The sequence below is a fragment of the Rhinolophus sinicus genome, linkage group LG01, assembly GCF_036562045.2.
Source record: "Rhinolophus sinicus isolate RSC01 linkage group LG01, ASM3656204v1, whole genome shotgun sequence".
Lineage (NCBI taxonomy): Eukaryota > Metazoa > Chordata > Mammalia > Chiroptera > Rhinolophidae > Rhinolophus > Rhinolophus sinicus.
The window spans coordinates 56934908-56957843 of record NC_133751.1 but is presented as its reverse complement, the minus strand read 5'-3'; the positions used below and the strand labels follow the sequence as shown (position 1 = coordinate 56957843).

At 33.5% G+C, this 22936-nt stretch overlaps 1 protein-coding gene across 6 annotated transcripts in view; it reads left to right on the top strand.

Annotated features, from left to right (window-relative positions):
* ACAP2 (ArfGAP with coiled-coil, ankyrin repeat and PH domains 2) overlaps positions 1-22936 on the top strand; it is a 132226-nt gene that overhangs the window by 62958 nt on the left and 46332 nt on the right. For all 6 annotated transcript variants that reach the window (XR_012495540.1, XR_012495532.1, XM_019723444.2 and 3 more), the window contains exons 3-8: positions 968-1087; positions 1879-1932; positions 11825-11883; positions 13485-13668; positions 18728-18772; positions 21605-21700. Coding sequence is in view for 4 of the 6 variants with exons in the window: in XM_019723444.2 (XP_019579003.1) it covers positions 968-1087; positions 1879-1932; positions 11825-11883; positions 13485-13668; positions 18728-18772; positions 21605-21700 (558 nt within the window). In the remaining 2 variants the exon portion in view is untranslated. The remainder of the gene's footprint in view (positions 1-967; positions 1088-1878; positions 1933-11824; positions 11884-13484; positions 13669-18727; positions 18773-21604; positions 21701-22936) is intronic.

Here is a 22936-nt window from a genome sequence, read left to right as displayed (position 1 = left end):
TGCTGCCCGCGATCCATTGTTAATTGGCCTGCAGAAAATTCCAAAAATATATTTAGTTTACTTAAATAAGCCAGGTGAGACATTACATACTTCACCTCGAGTGAGTGGCCCGGCTGTTTGTGTATTTTGCTGCATATGGCCCTTGGTGAAAACCGTTGAAAAAAGTTTGGACACCCCTGCTTTAGGTATTTTCTAAAGTGTTTCTGTGCTCTTTGTCCTCTTCTTGGTGTTCCTTCCCTTCCACCCCCTCAGTACTCTTCCCTCCTTCATCTACAGCTCCACTTTTATCTTTTTTTATATTTATCATTCTCCCAAGATTTTATTTGTTTAAAGAAAATATTCTGTGTATGAATGGGAGAAAGAAAGAAGGAATGAAAAGCAGAGAGAGAAATAGAGGGAAGGAGGGAGGAAAGGAATGAAAGAGAAAGAGAGCTAGAGAGAAAGAGAGAAAAAGATTTAGTCCTAAGACAGCACAATACCCAGAACAGTAGGCATTGGAGAAGTATGGTTGATTAATCAGTTTAGACATTTTGCTTTGATAGGCTGACATTGAAATGACCAGCATTACTAACCCAGCATACCACTTTACTCCCCTTTCCTTCAACATGCCATTATTTTTTAAAAATTTGAATATCTTTTATCATACTGCTTGCTCTGACTGAAGTTCCCTTTTCTTCCTTTGAAGAGGTGCTTTGATAAATTTTTATGGAGTTAATGTATGGGATAGAATTTGACTTGATAAAATGATTTTTTAAATTAGTTTCAGGTGTACAAAACAATGTAATTGTTAGACATTTATCATTTATATCCCTCACAAAGTGATAACCCCCGATTTTTTGCTGTTATCAGACAACTTCTGGATTCTGGAAGGTCAACTGTTTTGGTACAACTATCCTATGAATTTACTTGTTCAACTAAATAACTTGTAAAATTATTTCCAACCTGATGTAATGTTTTTCTTTTTCAGCTTGTGAAGCTTTGTATTGCGATGATTGATACTGGAAAAGCCTTTTGTGTTGCAAATAAACAGTTCATGAATGGGATTCGAGACCTGGCACAGTATTCTAGTAACGATGCTGTAGTTGAGGTTAGTATTCTAAAATGAATTAACGTGATAAATGCAGTAAGACATTAATCAATTACACATCCATTTGCATTACGAAGAGTTACAGCGGTCCTTCAAATTAGAAGTAGAAAAGCTGTCACCTGTTGGTACTATCTTGTATAATTCTCTTTTCTTGATTAGTTAGAAGTCGAAGGTTGATTTGCATTGTGAATATAAGTTTACTTGCTACTAGGTGAGCTGAAGCATCTATGCGAGGGCTTGAGCAGGGAGAGCAGGAGGATACTTACTAGTATCTGCTTATAGAGGCCAGGAGAGAGCGTTCACCTAACAATAGTATCTAACTGTACACACGGGTGCTGCATAGGAACGGAATGGTCAGCTAGCCATGCTGTGTTAGCCTAGCCCCCTTGCTATACTGTGTGGTATTATGATATTTATTTCATGAGGAATAAGAAGAATGAAGAAATGGGTATAGTTTGATAATTATTTGATCTGTAGATGCCTAAATGGGAACAGTCTTGATACACTCAATTTTACTTTTAGGTTTATGTATGCCATTCCTATTTGCTAGCATAGTACTATTGATAGGGCAGTACTAATTGTTTCACTATTCTAGGGTTTTATGTTGCTACATGTAGACTTGACCTCTGTCGAGCATGCCCATGAGGTATGAGTGAGATTGTCCTTGGAAATAAATGTTATTGTTTACAATGTAAGTTGATCTTTCTGTCAGAAATGCTGAAGTAACATTTTTGTGGCCTATTTTAGTGGCTGTTAAATGACTTGGTTTTCTTTTGATTTCTTTCTCATAGACAAGTTTGACCAAGTTTTCTGACAGCCTTCAAGAAATGATAAATTTTCATACAGTAAGTGTCAGTAAGTAGGTGTTACTATGACCATGCTAATTATTTTAGTACTTTAGTAGCAGTATTTTAAAAATTACTTAAGTTGGAATTCAGTGACTTTGATTTGTCAACAACTTTTTAGTTGGGTGGATCTAAAAAGTGTGTGTGTGTGTGTGAGAGAGAGAGAGAGAGAGAGAGAGAGGTGTATACATTTTATTTCCCATTCTAAAATAGTGAACTTATAGCAATGAGGTACACATCCATAAAAGTTGTTTCTTTTCCTTTATGTTGTACCTTTGTAAATTTTTAAATAATTCTTTCAAGAATGAAGAACTAAGTCACCATTCTAAATTTAGCTATTTCTTTTAAGATACAAATATATTCCCTTTGTCTAATCAATTGCCGGTATTCAAGACTGCTGTATTCCTTGACATTTATTTGTGGTTTAAGATTTGAGGGCATTTTTCGTTCAAGAATGAGGGATATAGATTACTTTTAGAATGTTAGGAAATTCATTTATAAATTTTATAAAAGTTAGTAGCTTTATAAGCTATACACTTCTTAAAATTTTTAAAAAGCTTAACATATGGCTGTCATATAATTATTCAGTGCTTCAAAATTTATTAGCAGCTCTGTACAAGAATGTCAATATTTGTAGTCTTTATAAAATCTAATTTTTGGTTCTTTCTTAATTTGATTTTTAATTTTTTTTGGTGAACATATTAAGGTGACATTATCTGATAATGGTTATTTTAATTGTAGTTCAAATTTTAGCTGTACCAAAATTAGCATTACAAGTATCTGCTTCAGTTCCTGCCCTCAGTTCTTTTGGGCATCTATCTAGGTGTAGAATTGCTGAGTCGTATGGTAATTCTGTTTACCTTTTTGAGGAACCATCAAACTGTTTTCCATAGAGGCTGCACCATTTTGCATTCCCACCAGCAAATGAGTGTTCCAATTTTCCACATTCTTGTCAATACTTGTTACTTCCTATTTTCTTTATTATAGTTGTTCTAGTAGGTGTGAAGTGTTATCTCTGATTTTGATTTGCATTTTCCTAATGACTAATGCAGTTGAGCATCTTTTCATGTGCTTACCAGTCACTTGTGTATTTTCTTCCATAATTGTTAGTACTGTTGTCCATTCAAGTCTTTTCCCCATTAAAATATTTTTTAATTGAATTCTTGATATATTCTGGACATTAAACCCTTATCATATGTAATATTTATATATTATGATAATGTGAATATTTTCTCCCATTCTGTAGGTTGTCTTTTCACTTTCTTTTCTTTTCCCTGTATACTCCATATGCAGTAATGTCCTTTGATGCACAAAAGTTTTAGTTTTGATGAAGCCCAATTTATATATTGTTCTTCTATTGCTCCTGCTTTTGGAGATGTCCAAGAATCCATTGCTAAATCGCAGTTCATGAAGATTTATCCCTTTGTTTTCTTCTAAGAGTTTTATCTCTAATATTTTACACCAATTTTTTTTCTTTCCCCATTTCTTCTGCTTCTCCCCTTCCCCCACTCCAGTTCAAGCCCTTGTTTCTCTGTCTGTGCTGGTATTCTGGGCCTGGTATTCTTAGCCCAGTAAAATTAAACATAGATGGGGATTAGATTCTTCAGTCATTTAAAAAATAAATTATTTGGATTCTTTTGTGATTTATTTCCTCTGGAAAAATAGGTAATACTATTCCTTATTCTTTACAGAATGAGAAATTCCTAGTATTACTCTAACTCTTTATGCCAACTCATGAGTTTTTCAGAGCAGGTCATGTATGCTACATTCTGCTAAGTACTATAGTTGGCTTGAACACTGGCTTGTCTTCCTGGAATATAATTAGTGTAATCTTACTGGTGACTCTTTTGAATTCTAATTTGCTGTTGGTATAAGGAACTTGGAACATTTATTTGATTGTTATCTTTGCTGAATGAAACTTTTTTTTTTTTGAATGAAGCTTTAAAGTTGAACTGCTGCATAAATTTGTGAAAATGTGTGACCCTTTCTGTTTCGTTTTTTGTAAGTTTGACTTTCTGTATTACAGCATTCACTTGTTCACTCAACAAATGGTTTTAGGTAATGAGAATACAGTAGATAGTTCAGTGCTTCCCAGCTGTTATCATCTCATGGCAGATAGAAACTGATGGTTGTATTTGTATAGGACACTGGAGGGGGAGGTGAGGGTGTCTTATCTGAGTGTTGGTGAAACATATTTAAACTTCTTTATGGAATTATGTTAAAATAATTAAATTTATATTTAATAAATAATTTCTTTTTATTGAATTATGTTAAAGTAAAACATGTAGTATTAGGGAAGATAGTCATACTGAATGTGTATAACACTTCCAAATTATTTTAAAAATATTTGTATGAGAAACGAGCTAACTTAAAAAAAAATAGGTGTTATACAGGACATGGTTTCAAGCAATTCCTGATCAATTCCTTTAAAATTGGTGCTCTTTTCAAATTCTCAGTCATCGTCATTGATGACAATGTTGTCTGTATAAGTAGGCATATTAGTGAAAGGCAGATGGGTATTTATTGCCCATTCCTGCTGATTGACAGAAGCTCCCTTATCCCATGTAATTAGAATTTAAATAATTGTACTGTAAAGGAGCAGTCATTCGTTAAATGGAACTACTTTTCCTTTTCTTTCATTGACACTTGTAATGCTTAAATTATCTGTGATGACTTGAATGGATTTTGAATAAAATAATATTGAAGCTTTTCCACAGGTATACACAGTATTTGCTCTGCCTACTACACACCCCACACTACCCCACTTCTACCCACTTTTAGTAATTCTCTTTGTGGATTCAGATTACAGCACTGACTCCCCAGTGACTCATTCTCAGCCTCTGATTTCCCAACACTTTGAATCCATAAAGTTTGTCATTGTATGTTAATTGTCATAAATATCAAGGATTGCTGGAAATAAGTCCATCAGATTGCAGAACACCAGTTAAATAAGCCATCTTTTAAAATCAATAACTGGCATTGAACGAATTTTCATGTTGAAAATTGTTCCTCCTAAACTTTTGAAATTCTAGTTTTTAACTCAAGCGAAATGTTTCCTTCCTTTGGACAGCCAGTACACTTTTATATGAAACAGCAGAGTGATATTCTCATAGCATTTCTTTATAAAAAACTGAAAATAGATGAAGCTAAATGTTTTGAGTATTTTGTTTAGATTCATTGTATCATTTTGATAACATTTAAATAGAATTCATAGCTACATACAGACTTACATATGAGAGATACTTTGTGAAATAATGCGTCACTACATCTTCAGAGTTTCCAAGTGGATTCTTAATGAAAATTTACATCTTGCTGTCATTGTGGCTGCACTCTCAATATGCAAAATTATAGTGTTTTCAAAATATCTTTTTAGTATATTTTCATAATATCCTTGGGAGTTTGTTTTGGTACTTTGCAAAACAGTCAATGCTCTCCTAAGATAATCTTCTATTCAGAAATTTTAACCGTTGCTGTTAACTTGAGCACAGTTATTAACGTGTAGAATCATCATTCAGCAATGAAAACTTTGATACAGTTGTCTGCTGGATTAGTGATTATTACTCTATTTGGCATGCCATCAAATGCATGTTAGTTCTTTTATTTGAATGTAGCACGTTTTATATTTCCTCTGCTTTTTTGAAAGTGACAAAGTTCTGGCATTTTCCTTGCAAGCTGGTATATTGTGCAATTTTGCAATTGTATGAGGCATTCTGGCTGTAACTCTTAATTAGATAACCTTGTAACTAGCTTCTTAATATGTTACTGTAACTAATCTCATAAAAGAACTTTATTTTTTATTTGCTGTTTGCAGAAGTTTAGAGTACAAATCTTTTTCTGAATGAAATGGTTTTCTTGTATTGAAGCCCTGTATAATTTATTTTTACCATTGCTTTATTTAATAACTCTGATATATAAAGATATTTAGGTTGAAGAAGAGAATTTTGGACTGTTACGTTTGTCTTCTGAATGTGATGACTTTCCATCACTATTTAATGAAAAAATTATCTATTATAGTAGGAAAACAGTAATCAGTAAAAAGCAAATTTGTTTAAATATGAAGTGAAATAGCATGTCTTAAAGTTGAGAAATTGATTATGTGTGTCTGTTTAATTTTCTGCATTCCTGAAATGTCTTAAAATAAAATATATTGAAAGATTATAAAATTAAGCATTTAGTAAATAAAAGTTTTCAAATGTTATTTTCATGTATGATCAGAAAATCAAATTTTCAAAATATTTTTTGAAATCTACAAAGGCCTGCAATCCCATTTAAAATTATTTCATTATGTATATTTAATTTCATCTTCAGAAGTAAATTGTTTTTAATAATTAAAAATAAAACATCATGAAATTTCATCAAGGGTCAGACTTTGGCTAAGTAACATCAAGCCAATAATAAATAAGTACCAAGAAGTAAGAGCCAAATCCCCCTTCCCCAAAACCCCCAAATTGATTACATTCTAATAGGAATACATCATAATAAATGATGATAATGTTAAGTAGGAAAAGTGTGAAAATAAAATAATTACATACCTTGTTAATAGGAAAAATGTGAAAAAAATTAATAGGAGTGAAAATTGTGAAAAACAAGAGTGAAAGAAAGATTACATATTTGACAAAGTGTACAAAGCAAAGAAGTGATGACGAACAAATTTGACTAAAAGTAGTTTTGGATGACTCAAATGGTATAATGCCAGGGTAAAAGTTATGTCATTCTGTTGTCATTGCTTTCTATCATTGTTGGTTACTTTGCATTTTCTAGACTTATATGTAAACAGAATCTTTTTTTGTGTCTAATTTTTTTCAGTGTAATTTTGAGACTTGGTTATGTTATTGTGTGTATCAATAACAGTAGTTTTTTTAATTGCTTAATAGTATTGCATTGTATGGATGTATCACAATTTGTTTATCCATTCACCTGTTGATGGATGGATATATTATCTATTGCTATTAACAGATTACCCTAAACCATAGTGGCTTGAAACACAAATACTTATTATCTAATAGTTTCTGGGTCAGGAATTTTTAGAGAGGCTCAGATTCTTCCATAAGGTTACTATTAAGATGTTGGCTGGAGCTAGTCATTTGAAGGCTTCATTGGGATTAGAGGATCCAATTCCAGTATAGAGCTCATGCACATGGCTCATGGCCCCAGGCCTCAGTTCTTCACCAAGGAGCCTCTTTGTAGGGCTGCTTAAATATCCTTACTTCACGGAATCTGGTTACTCCCAAAAAGAGGGAGGGTCAGGAGAAGAAAGCTGCAGTGCTTTTCACTACTGAGACTCAGAAGTCACACATTGTCACTTCCTCCATACTACTGTTTCTTAGAAGTAAGGCACTATAACGAGCCCATTGTCAAGGGGAGAAGACTCAGGCTCCACTTTTAAAGAAGGGAGGAGTTTCAAAAGAATTTGTGGATGTATTTTAAAGCCACCACAATGAATGTTTTAGTGGTTACTGGGCTTTGGCTAATACAAATAAAGCTGCTTGTAAAAATACAGGTAAACAAATGTCTGTACAGACATATGCTTTATTTTTTGTGTGTGTACATAGCTAGAAGTAGAGTGGCTAGTTCGTAAGGCAGGATTATTATGTTCAGCTTTTTTTTTAGGATTATGTTTAACTTTTTTTTTTAAAAGATTTTTTTTTTTTTAAATTGGGAAAGGGGAACAGGACTTTATTGGGAACAGTGTGTACTTCCAGGACTTTTTTCCAAGTCAAATTGTTGTCCTTTCCCATCTTAGTTGTGGAGGGCGCAGCTCAGCTCCAGGTCCAGTTGCCGTTACTAGTTGCAGGGGGCGCAGCCCACCATCCTTTGCGGGAGTCGAACCGGCAACCTTGTGGTTGAGAGCCTACTGGTCCAGGTGGGAATCGAACCGGCATTCTTTGGAGTTAGGAGCATGGAGCTCTAAGCGCCTGAGCCACTGGGCCGGTCCTATGTTTAACTTTTTACAAAACTACTTATAGTGAAGACTACAAAACACTAAGAAATTAAGGAAATAAGAAATAATTTTTTTTGCTGTATTTATTAATGCTTATAATAATGTTAATATTCTTTTATATATTAAGTTTCTAAAAAAATTAATTTCTTAAGAGAAATTAAAGAAAACCTCCCCAAATTTGCAAATTGTTTTCCAAAGTTGATTGTATTATTTTATATCAGCAGTGTATGAGAGTTCTAATTGTTTCACATGATTGCCAATACTTGTTATGGCCACTCTTTTTAAATTTATTATGTTTTAAATTTGCATTTCCTTAATAACTAATGATGCTGAGCATCTTTTCATGTGTTTGCTTGCTATCCACGTATCTTTTTAAATTATTATGGTTTAAATTTGCATTTCTTAAGGCTAATGATACTTTTTCATGTGTTTAATTTGCCATCTATGTATCTGCTCTGGTGAAATGTCAGATCTTTTGTCCATTAAAAAAAAAATTGGGTTGTTTGTCTCATTATTTAGTTGTAAAGGTCTTTTATATATTCGATATATCTTTCGTGACATAAATGTTTTGCAGCTGTTTTCTCCCAGGCTTTGGCTTATCTTTTTCATTTTTGTAGCAGTATCTTTTGAAGAGCAATAGTTTCTAATTTTGATGAAGTAAATTTATTAATTTTTTTTATAGCTTTCTTTTTGTGTTCTATTAAGAAATGTTTGCCAAACCCAAGTTCACTAAGATTTCATTCTATGTTTAGTTTGGATCTGTGATCCATTCCAAGTTAATTTTTCTATATGTTGTATGGTAAGGGTCAAGGTTATATTTTTTGGCTTATAACTCTTCAATTGTTTGTTCCATCACCATTTGCTCAAAAAATTATCTTTTCTTTATTGGCACCTTTTATTAAAAAAATTGACCATATATGTAGGTGATTTCTGGAGTCTGTTCTGTTTCATTGATCATTTTGCCTATATTTCAGTACCACGACAGCCTTGATTACTGTAGCTTTCATAAATCTTGAAATAAAATGCAGGTATTCCAACGGTGTTCCGTTTTAAAACATTTGACTATTCTAGGTCCTTCGCATTTCCATATGAATTTCAGAAATAGGTTTTCAACTTCTAGAAAAAGTCTTCCTTGGATTTGAAGTGGGATTGCATTAAGTCTGTAGATCAATTTGGTGAGAATTGACATCTTACTAATGCTTAGTCTTTTAATCCATAAACACAGTATATTTCTACATTTATTTAATTTTTCACTGTACCAGTCTTGTATATCTTTTGTCAAATTTATCCCTAAGCATTTCCTTTTTTTTTTTTTTTAAAGATTTTATTGGGGAAGGGGAACAGGACTTTATTGGGGAACAAGTGTGTGCTTAAAGGCCTTTTTTCCAAGTCAAGTTGTTGTCCTTTCAATCTTAGTTGTGGAGGGCGCAGCTCAGCTCCAGGTCCAGTTGCTGTTGCTAGTTGCAGGGGCGCAGCCCACCATCCCTTGTGGGAGTCGAACCGGCAACTTGTGGTTGAGAGGACGCACTCCAACCAACTGAGCCATCTGGGAGCTCAGCGGCAGCTCAGCTCAAGGTGCTGTGTTCAATCTTAGTTGCAGGGGGTGCTGCCCACCATCCCTTGTGGGACTCGAGGAATTGAACTGGCAACCTTGTGGTTGAGAGCCCACTGGCCCATGTGGGAATTGAACGGCAGCCTTGGGAGTTAGGAGCGTGGAGCTCTAAATGCCTGAGCCACCGGGCTGGCCCAGCATTTCTTATTTTTTGATGCTATTGTAAATGGTATTGTTTTAAAAGTTCACAATTTCTAATTGGTCGTTGCTGGTATATAGAGATACCACTGATTTTTGTATATTGACTTTGTTTTTGCAACCTTGCTAGATTCACTTATTTTCGTAGACTTTTCTATAGATTCCATAGTATTATCTATATTTTCCATCGTATAGCCTGTGGATAAAGACAGTTTTATGTTCTTCCTTTCTAATATGCTTTTTACTTCATTTTTCTTGCTTGATTTCTAGTATAGTGTTGTATAGGAGTGATGAGAGTAACCATGCTTGCCTTGTTTCTCATTCTAGGGGATCAGTAGCCTTTTCCTACTGAATAGGATGTTAGCTGTAGGTTTTTCATATGTGCCCTTCATTGGGTTGAGGAAGTACCCTTCTATTCCCGGATTCCTTAGAGTTTTTATTAGGAATGAATGTTGGATTTTGTCAAATGTTTTTTGCATCTATCTAGATGGTCATATAGTTTTTCTGTTTTAGTCAGTTAACATGTGAACTATATTGATTGATTTTTGAATGTGAAATCAATCTTGCGTTACTGGGCTAAATCCCAATTGGCAATGAGGTATTGTCCTTTTTATATATTGGTGTTATATGTCATTGTTATGTATTCTTAAGAAATTTTTGTAGCTTTATTTTCTTAAAATGTCTTCATCTGGTGTTGTCCTTTCTTTGAATTTTCTCATAGACTGGATTTCTGATAGAATAGATTTTGGGGGGAAGAATTTGAGCAGAATTAGTATTTTTTGTTCTTAAATGTTTGGGAGAATTCAGTAGTGTAGTTTTCTTTTAGGAGGGGTTTTTCCTTTTATTTATTTATTTTTTTGGGGGTGGGTGACTTTTTATGATTCTTTATTATTTGACACTGAAATAATTCTACAATAAACATTCATATACTCACCTGTTAAATATATTTGCTTTATCACCTACCTATCCATTTATCCTTCCTTCTGTCCATGCTTCAATCTACTTGTTATTGATGCATTTCAAAAGAACATGTAGACAACAGTATATTTCACTCCTAAATACATTCCCATGCATAATTTGTAAGTTTAATATTTTTTAGTTTTTCTTAATTTTGGGGGTACGATTTGAATACAGTTAAATGCATGTCTTAAGTGTACCATTTAATGAATTTTGATAAATGCATACACTTGTGTAACCCAAAGCTCTTTTAAGATAAAGATCATTACCATTACCCAGAAAGTTTTTTCATACCTCTTCTCAGACAGTCCCAGCCCTCACCCCCGAGGCAAGGACTACTCTGCTTTTCTTCCATAACTAGTTCTGCTTGTTCTATAACTTCATATAAATGGAATCATAGTATTTGTGTGTGTGTGTGTGTGTGTGTGTGTGTGTGTGTTGATATTTAGATGAGAACATAACACGTTTGCTAATAGCAAGATTTTAGAGAGAATGAAATTGGTACTGTACTTAAATAGTAATAGGACACAGGATTTTCTTTCTGTTCTGAATATTGATTTTTCCGCCTGTTCATCTGACATCTGTTTCAAATTCTGAATGAGGTATATCTATAAATTATGAAAGTACTTCAAATTCCTTTGACAAACCCTGTGAAATTTCCTACACATACAGCTATCAGAGTTAAATCTGTGGCATCCTTTAAGTGGGGCAAAATATTATGAGGAATAAAATTTTATTGTTGTCTGTGATCTTAGCAATCATTTAACCTAAAGGTCTATACAATGTTTACTTGAACTAAGAATGTAAAATATTAACCCCCTTCCCAAATGAGTAACCTTTCACTAAGATATAAGACAGTTCTGGAGTTGTTTTCATTTGGTGTGCTTTGATATAGGAGATTAAGAAATGTCTGTTGTGGATGGAGTAGAATTTGTATTATTCTTCTTTCAAAGCCTGAATTAAAATCAAGGAAATAAATTGCTCTACTCTTTGAGCATTCTATTTAAATATTAAAGCAGATTTGATTTCCACTGTAAATAGAAGTAATTTAATTTTTTAGCCAGATGATACTGGCTTGAAAATCAGTTTACTTTTTAAATGCTTGTTTCTTATGTAGTATTAAATAAGAAATATAGGTGTTATTAGAAATTGGAGTATTGATGGAGAGATGTGATATAGAACTCCATGAAAATTATTTTCTTTTTTTACTTTCTAATTGTTTAATGTTACATTTTATCTTTTAGATCCTATTTGACCGAACTCAGAGATCAATTAAGGCCCAACTTCAGAACTTTGTTAAAGAGTAAGTCAACTGCAGTGAACAGGAAAGAAAAGCAACCAGTTAATTATCACATCTGGGAGTTGGTATCTTTGGAGAGAACTTTTGGACCATGAATTACTGAAAATATTAAGAGTTTTGGTTTATTTGTTTTGCTTTGTGAAATATATATTGCATTTCTTCCTGAATTACTCTGTAAGGAAATCAGGCTTCATGCCTTTCAGTGAATCATTTATACTCTGAAATATGTGTTTAGGATACATAGCTAGAATTGTTATAGATTTTTAAAAAATACAAATAAAGACCTTTCAAAATCAAAGCAAACCCAAAAATGGTTGAAGTAACTATCAGTTATTGTAGTTGATAGTAAGTTTTCCATTGTCTCAGTATGGTGTTTTCTTTGAAGAGAAGATAATGGAATATATGAGAGTAAGTAATGATAGTACGTGCTTTTTGCTACATATGAGCCCTTTTTGTATCACATTCATCACATTTTGTATGTGAAATACAATGAAGCTAGAAATGACAAAATATCTGAACTATCCAGGTTGGAAAGTTTTCCTTTTCCACGTTAATAATTCAGTTTTTCTCTTAAATTTCTTACTGAGAATATATAAAATTACAGATAAAGTTGATTATGATACGGTATTCAGGATAAATTATAGATGTTATAAGCTTTAAATAGATCACATGAACAGAAATACACTGCCATTTTAGTAGGTTAGAATTGTCATCCTGGAGGTGGTGTCTTACAGATTCTTTTTAAATTACTTCATAATAGACCACCATTCAGAATGTTGCCTTAGAATGTATACATGAAAGTTAATGGCATCTTGCAAAGAGTTTAAAGTCTTTCATAGGTGTACTTTACTCTTATTATTTTAAAATTGTTTGTCTTCGAGTTATTTTGCCAACTTCCCTGGTAGAAAAAGTAGACGCAAAGGGATGTTTTATGTAGTTACCTGAGATCATTACTGAATCAAGGGTTTCAGATTTTCAGACTATTGAAATGGGTACTATTACCCTTTATGGGTACAGCAGTTCTTTTAGAAAGGATTATGAGTGTGTATTTTAAGAACACTTTCATGTCGTTTGGACTAGTTCCCTTCAACAAGAAATGAATGTTGTTTCTTAAAGTGTAGTCTGTAGACCACTCATAGCAGTAAAATCAAGGGTATGTCTTAAAAAAACCCCTCAGACTTCTAGGATTTATCCCAAAGACTAATGAATTGTAATCTCTGGGAGAGGAACCTTGGAATTTGTATTTTTAACAAGTTCCCTATGGTGATTTTTATGTATACTACTGTTTGAAAATCATTTGGTTAACTAATGGTACATGTCCCTGAATTTGTCTTTAGAAAAAAATATTAATGTTACTTTTTATGTTTCTGTAATGTTATTATTTTCACCTCAAATTTACAGATTTAGGTAAAGAAATGTTAGCTGACAATGTTGGGAATAATACGTAATTGAAAAACAATGTATATATAGTCAGAAGAGCTATTGAGCGTTATTGCACATTGAATCAAATAAATAGAGGAATATAAGAATTAAATTCTAAGTTATTTTGCTAAAGGTTTTGATCAAGAGAGTTTTATGAAAATTTCACTATTTTTATTTTTTAGAGATCTTAGAAAATTCAAAGATGCCAAGAAGCAATTTGAAAAAGTCAGTGAAGAGAAGGAAAATGCATTAGTAAAAAATGCCCAAGTACAAAGAAACAAACAACATGAAGTTGAAGAAGCTACAAACATCCTGACAGCAACAAGAAAATGTTTTCGACATATAGCCCTCGACTATGTACTTCAGGTATATTTATTACATATTTTCAAAAAATGCTTACTAAACGTGTCATTACTTTTGAGTGATTACACTGAGAAGAATAAATAATACTTTTAGAAAAGTTAAACCATGATCTTTTGTGAAAAAATTTCACTTGTTTAAATATATGTATATGCACATATGTGTTTGTGTATATGTTTATAACTTTGGTTCCTTTTCACTTAATGTTATACTTTCCCCCATTTTTAAATGTTGTAAAAAGCATTTTTAGTTTTCACATTTATTCTGTGAGGTTGCTGTATCAATTTAATTAATATTATCAGACATTTTTAGTGTTGCCAGTTTTACTGGCAATGGTGAAAATATAATTTCAGTTGTAACATCTTTGTGTACAGATTTTTTTCCATATTTCTGATTTTTTCTTTAGATTCTTAGAGGTACTAATTGCCAGATGAAAAATATTTCTAGAAATGTTGTTCTTATATTTGCATTAAGTGCTGCTTTTTAAAACTAGAGATCAGTGTTTGGTAAGTTGCATGGTGGTCTTCTGATCCGATGTATAATTGAAACTAATTTGAATGTGAGAGGTCTCTAAAGGAATTCAAGAGAAATGAAGAATGAAGGCGCACATTATACATTATTTCACATGTATACTTTGTATTCCTACAGATCATTGTGGGGAGCGAGGAGGGCGGTGCAGGGTTAAGAAAAGACAGTAGCCATGAATAGAGTTTAAGTGCGGAGGCCAAGGAACCAGCAGCCTCAAAGTCTGGGTTGTGGCGCCTAATTGGGCCAACGCATTAGCTTTTATTAGTTAAGTGGGGAAGCAAAGGAGATAAAGCTTGTCAATCTCAAGATCTGTGAATCCCATACATCATAATAGGAAACTGATTCAAGCCAATCACCCTTGCCTGCAGGCAGCTGTGCCATAAGTCTCAGGATGTACTTCCCCAAGGGACAAAACCTATATGCATATGAATAGATGGAGAGCACATCACTGAATTTCTTCCCCTGTAGGTTTTGGGAAGGAATGCAGCAACTGAGGCAGAGGCTTTAATTAGCCTGGGGTAGGTAGGGGGCTGTGCCCACCTCTATGAACCCCGTGGGTTCTCCTGTCGGTCCCCACTCGACTGCTGCTGGTTTGAGTTGCCCCCCCCCCACCCCCTGGGGAATCTTACTCGTCATTGGCTGACCTGCCATCTTTTTGGTGCCAAACATGGAGACATAAGGTGCAAACACAAAGGTGAAGCAAAGTCCCTGAAAGGATCCGTCTCACAGACTCTCCTTTCTTTGGAGGCAGGTACCAGGAGACAGTCGGGTAGGCTGCTGGTGGCAACAAAAGCTTAGGGAATTATCTTTTCTAAGTCTCCTTTTATAAAATAGCAGTGGAGTCCCCAGAGATTGTTGACTTAATGATGATCACAGAGTAGTTCTTTTAAAAAACCATAAGTAACCATATACAAATTAGTGATTTAAAAACTAAGATAACTTTGCAAAACAGTAGTAAATGACTTTAAGATTTTTTCTTTAAGTCCCATTCAGTAAGTGGGAAGTTAAAATTTAAAAAACGGAGTACACTCCGTTCATTAATGAAAAGCTTCTAGAGGGGTGTAGTCTGTATTTCTTGTCTCCTGTTACCTACCTCACTTTCATACCACTTGTGGTAAAATGAATTGTCAGTCTTCCTGCCGCATTCCACTGAAGTGGCTCTTTGCTAGTCTTATTCATTAGGGTACACTTTAGTTTTTAACCAATTTGACTATGATTGTTTTGAAAATGTAGGCAACACTCTCCTTGAAACATACTTTTGTCTTGATTGATCTCAAACCACTTTTAGGTCATCTTCTCTACTTCTATTTCTTTTCCATGTCCACTATAGACTTCTTTCCTTTGTCCACCTTTTCAGTCTACTTTTCAGGGTTTCATCTTTGGTCCTATTCTTTATTGACTGTGATTTCCCTGACAGTTCAATATGCCTCTTTCTTGAATTATTACCATATGGAGATGGCAAAATCTGTTTTTTGCAGAGGTACCTCATTCCTTTTGTGTCCAAAACTAAAATCTTCTTTCCAAGCAACTTCTTTTTGTTCTTACCTAATTGACTGGCATAACCCTCTTTTTTTTTTTTTTTAAATTAAAATTATTGGAGTGACAATGGTTAGTAAAATTACATAGGTTTCAAGTGTTCAATTCTGTAATACATCATCTGTATATCACATCGTGTGCTCATCACCGAGTCAGTTCTCCTTCCTTCACCATATATTTGACCCCCTTTACCCTCTTCTACTACCCCCTCTCCACCCCCTTGGCATAACCCTCTGAATCACAGAAGTTCAAAATTAGAGAATTACATCAGATATTCTCATTCTTAGCTACTATATCTAACAACCAAAACTGCCTTGAAAAGTTCTGTGTACCTCTTTTTACACCCATGCTGTAGCCCTAACACCAATCCTTATTGTTTCTTATCTAGAGTATTAAAATGTTCTCATGTAGTTGGACTTTTCTTACATTGCTTTTACCGGCCCTGTTACTAATTCATTTTCTGTTCTGTGGTGGTCAGTTACTCAGCCTTCTCCAGGCAAAGCAAGTCATTCTTGCCTGTGCCTCCTGTGTGCTGCCGTGATATTGTCATTCACAATGCTGATGGAGCACTTACCCTATTTATTGTAATTATTTGTATGTCTTTTCTACTCCTAGATTGTATCCCTCCCCTATAGTCTACTGCTTGGAAAATAGATGGGTAATAAATGTTTTTGGAAAGAATGACTTGCTTAATTTTAAATTTTATTTCGGGAGGGGGAATTCAGCCAAAATATCATTATTCCCAAACTTACATATTATATATTATTTATTTCCTTTCATGTCCATTCAGTAGTTTTAAGTTAGGACCCCTGCTTCTCCCATAACTGCTAGTTTGATTTTTTTGATGAGAACTGTTATGCCATTTTTATTATATGTCCAGAGTGTTTATTTTAGAGAATAATAAGTAATAAATATCCAGATTTATAGTTTGGCATGCTTTAGTTTCTCTAAATATTTGAATTTACTTCCCCCCCCCCCCCAAGTAACTGCTGTTTTTCATTGCCAGACAGGAAAAAAACCAAAACAAAACAAAACAGAATGGAGTAACAGTCTTTTAACATTGTTCAAAGTTTGAATAATTGGATTATCTGCAGCCACTGCTTTTCATTAGAGCATTTGAAAATTAATATTTTAGTTCTCAAAACTGAATAGGCCTTGAAACAGACATGCAGAATAAACTAGTGCCTAGTTAAGCAAAGTTATTTGGATTTCTCTTGGTCTGTTTTGTTTTCTGATCAGTGTTTTAAAATTATAAAGCAACAGGCAGAATATTCAGTGAGAATGACATATTAAAAAGGCAGATATGCTGTAATTTTTGGACAATATTAGTAAAGAGTGCATGATTCTTGTATAAATATTTTATTAAGTTGATATATAACAACATAAAAATAAAATGTTACGAATTTCTAGAGTTGGGAGAGATACCACATAAGGCAAATTTTATAATTTACTGATCTTTTAGTAAGTTTAGTCTAATTAAAATACTTAAGATCTATTAATTTGTTTAACAAATATTTATTGAGTGCTTACATTTGGGGAATACAGCTGGGAATAAGGCAAGAACCTAATCTCACAGAGCTTTACACCTTAGCTGGGAGAAGACGTAAATAAATAAGAAAATGTAAGGTAGTTAATGATTGCTATGAAGAAAATAAATAGCGTTGATGTGCTGGAGAAGAGGTGTCCAAACTGTGGCCCGCGGGCCAACTGTGGCCCGTGGCCCGCAGCAAATTCCAAAAATATATTTAGTTTACTTAAATAAACCAGGTGAGGCAATACGTACTTTACCTCGAGTGAGTGGCCCGGCTGTTTGTGTATTTTACCGCATACGGCCCTGGTGAAAAACGTTGAAAAAAGTTTGGATACCCCTGTGCTAGGGAGTGCATATGGGCCTCCTTTAGACCTTTGTGAGGACATAGTATTTAAGCTGCAACCTGACTGATAAGAGCCTCATGCTCATCTGGGCAGAAAATCATGACCAGAAGCCAGGAGAACTAGTATGAAAGCACTGAGGTTGGATTAGTCTCGGGTTGTGGTTGGAACACAGAAAGGGGTAAAAAGTAGAAAACTAGGTTGGAGACGTAGACAGGAACCACATCACAATGGACCTTGAAGGTTTTAAGCTAGAACATGATCACTCGTTGCTGAATGGATTGTAGGGAGTCAAGAGTGGAAACAGACTAGTTCATAGACTATTGCAGCAGTCTAGAAGAGATATGGTTGTGGTTGGTGGTAGTGGTAAAAGTGATGACAATTTGCTTTTGGATATATGTTGAAGGGTTTTGATAAGCAACTGGTAGGAGGGGTGGGAAGGAGATGGAATTCTAAGAAATCCAAATACCTATCAAAGTGATAGTTTTGTTATTACAATATTATCCATACAACACAGCCAGCTTGGAATACTACTCTGCCGTAAGAAAAGATGAAATAGTGCCATTTGCAACAACATGGATGGAACTTGAGATTATTATGCTAAGTGAAATAAGTCAGACAGAAAATGTTGAGAACCATGATTTCACTATATGTGGGATATAAAACTGAATACAGGAACAAGGCAAACAAATAAAGAAACAAAAACTCAGAGACACAGACAATAGCTTAGTGGTTTCCAGAGGGTAAGGGGGGAGGGGTGATAGAAGAAGGTAAAAGGGATCAAATATATGGTGATGGAAGGAGAACTGACTCTAGATGGTGAACACATAATGTGATACATAGACGATGTATTGCAGAATTGTACACCTGAAACCTATGTAACTTTACTAACCATTGTCACCCCAATAAACTTGAATGAAAAAAAAAAAATGGATGAGAATTTCATTGGAATGTTTGTCTTAACTGTTTTTGCAAAAAGTCGGTTGAAGGATGGAAAACTTGAACATCGTTTTTATTTACTTTTCTGGAAAAATGTTAAACTATTAGAATAAGTAACTTTTACAATGTTGCATATTGATTAGTTTTTTAAATAATGCGTGGATGATTAACCAAATGTATTTTCCCTTAGATAAATGTCCTTCAATCAAAAAGGAGATCAGAAATCCTAAATTCAGTAAGATATTTATCGAAATGATGTTTTAAATGTTTTAATATGAAACTAAATATACATATTTAAGTGTTTAAAGAGGCATGATATATGTGTATGTATATAAATATATATGCATATTTATTCCGGGGTCATAATTAATCTTATTTATCTCATTGTACTTATATGTCAACCATTTTTTTGTCTCCTTCATCTTATAGTTATTTATGAGCTCCTTAAATCAGACATTAATATTTGAGATTGAGAGCACACATCAATAGTATTTAGATAATTTTTTTCCTAGGGTTGTTGATGCTGTATCAACCTTTTCATTTAGTTAGAAAACAAATGGGATGAAAATTGAAGATGACTTTTTTTCCCCTGAGCGTCTACACCCAGAGTGACATTGATTTTTTTTTTCTTATTTTCTGTCTTAAAGTTAACAAGGAAGTGGACAGGGAATGCTAGTAGTATGGCATTATGCTTTCATATTTTGAGAACCGTAGAATAATTTCTCTTCTCCCACTTCGTTCACTGTAACTATTTTTATTTTTCTGAAAGGGTATCGTTAAATTGCCCTTGATTCTTGTCCTTACCCAGCTTCTCCCTAAATTCTATGTTTATATTAGTTATTTCTTATCAGATAAGTACATTGTATTTCCTGTCTGTCTCTACCTCCTGTTCCAGAGAGAGAGAGTGTAATGTACGTTAATTATGGAAAATAATGTATGAAGAAAAAATCAAAATACTTACAAATCCTACTATGAGAGCAGATCCACTGCTAATATCTTGGTTTATATCTTTATACGTTTTCTTTCTCCCTGTGTGTGTGTGTATGTATGGGAACGTGCATATGTACTTTTTAAAATTGCATTTAATTTTTGAAAGACAATAAGGGTCATTCCTGTATACTGTTTTATAACTCTCTTTTTCACTAATATACTCCAAAAATCTTTCTTATTTAATTTTTATTTAATTTTGTGGCCATGTAGAAGTCTACCATGTGAATTTACTAGGGGTGGGCAAACTTTGTTTTTGAAGGTCCAGGTGGTAAATATGTTAGGTTTCGTGGGCCATGTGGTCTGTGTGACAAGTACTCAGCTGTGCTGTTGTAATGAGAGAGCAGCCATAGACAACACATAAATGAATGACATGGCTGTGTTCCAATAAACCTCTTATGGACCTGGACATTTGAATTTCATGTAATTTTCATGTGTCATGAATTTCCTGTCTTCATTTTCTTTCAACCATTTCAAAATGTAAAAACCATTGTTAGTTCATGGACCATTGAAAAACAGGCTGAGGAGCTGGATGGGTGTAGTGTGCTGGTCATAGGTTGCTCACCTTGAATATACCATAAATTAACTTCACCTGTTCGTGGATTTTTAAGTCATTTCCATGTTTTTGCACATGAAAGTATAGCATTATAATGATTATTCTAATGAATATGATGACTTCCTTAGGATAGATTGATAAGAGATTACTTAGTCAAAGGGTGTAAGCATCTATTAAGACTTTTTAAAGATATTGTCAAATTTCAAGGGTTACACAACATTTCCACTAGTTGGGTGTGTGAGTGGAAGTTTTTCCACACTTTACCAACACTGGTATTAGTTTCCCTCACTCTAACCACAATTTGGTAGATAATGATTGTTCAATTTCGCATTTATTTAATAAATGAATTTGAATATTTTTTTCATAAATTCTTTTTGTTCACTTGTGTTCCCTATTTATGTCCTTTGTCTCTTTTTCTGTTGGAGTGTTCATCTTTTTCATACTAATTTGTAACATCTCTTATGTATTAAGATTAACCCTTTGTGATGTGTTGTTTTCCTAGTTTATCATTTATGTTTTAATATGCTTATGTGTTTTGATGTGCAAGTGCATTTTACATTTTTATGTAGTCATAGCTATTAATATCCCCCTTTTTATATAATTCAGTATTTTTTAATATTCAAAGTTGTATAACCATCATTATCTAATTCCACAATAATATTTTGGTGAGCTTTGCCCTTTTGTCTTTCTGTTTTATTAATCGGTTTTTCTTTTTATTAAAATTTATTTTGAAGGATTCTTGAGTATTAAGGACGTTTGACCTATTTTAGATTTCAGAGAATTAAACAGATGCCTCCTCTTGGTAAAAATAACATGGATGTTTGGAGGATTCTGTCAGTATTATGATTGAATTATTTAATTCCTTTTCACATTCCAACTTTAATGAAAACAAGGGTGATTTTTCTTTCACGAATAGGTAAAATGTAGGAAAACTTGGAAAAGTCTCAACCCATTAACAATGTTTTCGGATTTTTGGAATGAATATAGACTCATTTTATTTTGGTATTGAGAAAAAATGAGCATCTCCCTACTTTGGATTGTGATTAACGATCTAGTAGGTTTGTAAAGTGTTTGTGATTGTTTTGAGAGCTTCGTATTTCCCCTTCTAATCTTTTAATGTCTTATTTGCAATTTAAGGTTTTGTCAGTGATTTTGGATGAAGGGCACATAGCTATTTTATAATGAACCTAGGAAAATGGTTTTCACTATTGAAAACTTGATTCTTTGAATTATTAGTATAAAAATTTTGATTGGGTATAGTTTAAACAACTAAAATTTGGGGCATTGTAAAAATTTTAAACCATTCAGGAATTTCTTTTATTAATAAATAAAATTGGTCATATTTGCACCTTTCTGAAATGCTCTTTTAAGAAAAATGACTCAGTTTAATTTTAAATGGGTTTGATATTTTGGTCTCTTGCAGAATAATTTCTAAATAGTAGATATGAAAAGGATTTTTTAAAATTTTGGAATATTTGTCTTAAGAATTGATTTTAAAATGATAATCTTTTTTTCTCCTACTAGATGTTATCCTTTATGTTTGCCCATTTGGCCTTCTTTCACCAAGGATATGATCTATTTAGTGAACTTGGGCCCTACATGAAGGATCTTGGTGTACAGGTAATGTACTATACTTCTTGATTCTGTGTTATACACCGATACCTATTTTTTTAAATGAGATATAATTGACACATAACATTATATTACTTTCAGATGTACAATATAATGATTTGATATATGTATATATTGTGAAATGATCACCATAATAAGTCTAGTTTACATCCATCACCCCATGTACTTATAATTGTTTTCTTGTGTTGAGAATTTTTAAGATCTACTCTTATATCAACTTTCAAATATACAATACAGTATTGTTAACTGCATGTACATTACATCCTCAGACTGCATTTATTTTATAAGTGAAAATTTGTACCCTTTGATGCATTTCACCCGTTTCTTCCTCCCCCTCACCCTCACTTTTGGCAACCTCCAAATTGTTCCCTGTATCTATGACTTAGGGTTTTTTCATAAGGTACATGGAGATCATATGGTATTATCTTTCTCTGTCTGACTTATTTCACTTAACTGTGATGCCCTCTAGGTCCATCCATATTGTTGCAAATGGTAAGGCTTCATTCTTTTTTATAGCCAAATAATATCCCTTTGTATATATGTACCACGTCTTCTTTATCCAGTCGTGTGTTGATGGACACTTAGGTTGTTTCCATTTGTTGGCTATTGTAAATATTGCTGCAGTGAACATAGGGATGTATTTATCTTTTCTAATTAGTGTTTTGGATTTCTTTGGGTAAATTCCCAGAAGTGGAATTGCTGGAACATAAGGTAGTTCCATTTATAATTTTTGAGGAATCTCCATAGTGTTTTCCATACTGGCTGCACCAATTTTCAATCCTACCAACAGTACACAAGGGTTCCCTTTTCTCCATATCCTGGCCAACTCTTGTTATCTCTTGTCCTTTTGATACTAGCCATTCTGACTGGTGTGAGGTAGGATCTCATTATGGTTTTGATTTGCATTTCCCTCACCTTTTCATGTACCTGGTGTGTTCTGTGGAAAAATGTCTGTTCAGATCTTCTGCCTTTTTAAAAATTGGATTGTTTATTTTTTGCTATTGAGTTGTATGCATTCTTTATATATTTTGGATATTAACCCCTTATCAGATACATGATTTGCAAATATTTTCTGTCATTTGGTAGGTTGCCTTTTCATTTTGTTGATTGTTTGCTGTGCAGAAGCTTTTTAGTTTGATGTCCCACTTATTTCCTTTTGCTTTTGTTGCCTTTGCTCTGATAAGTATTTTTTTTTAAATTTAGCATATTGGGAAATTTAATATT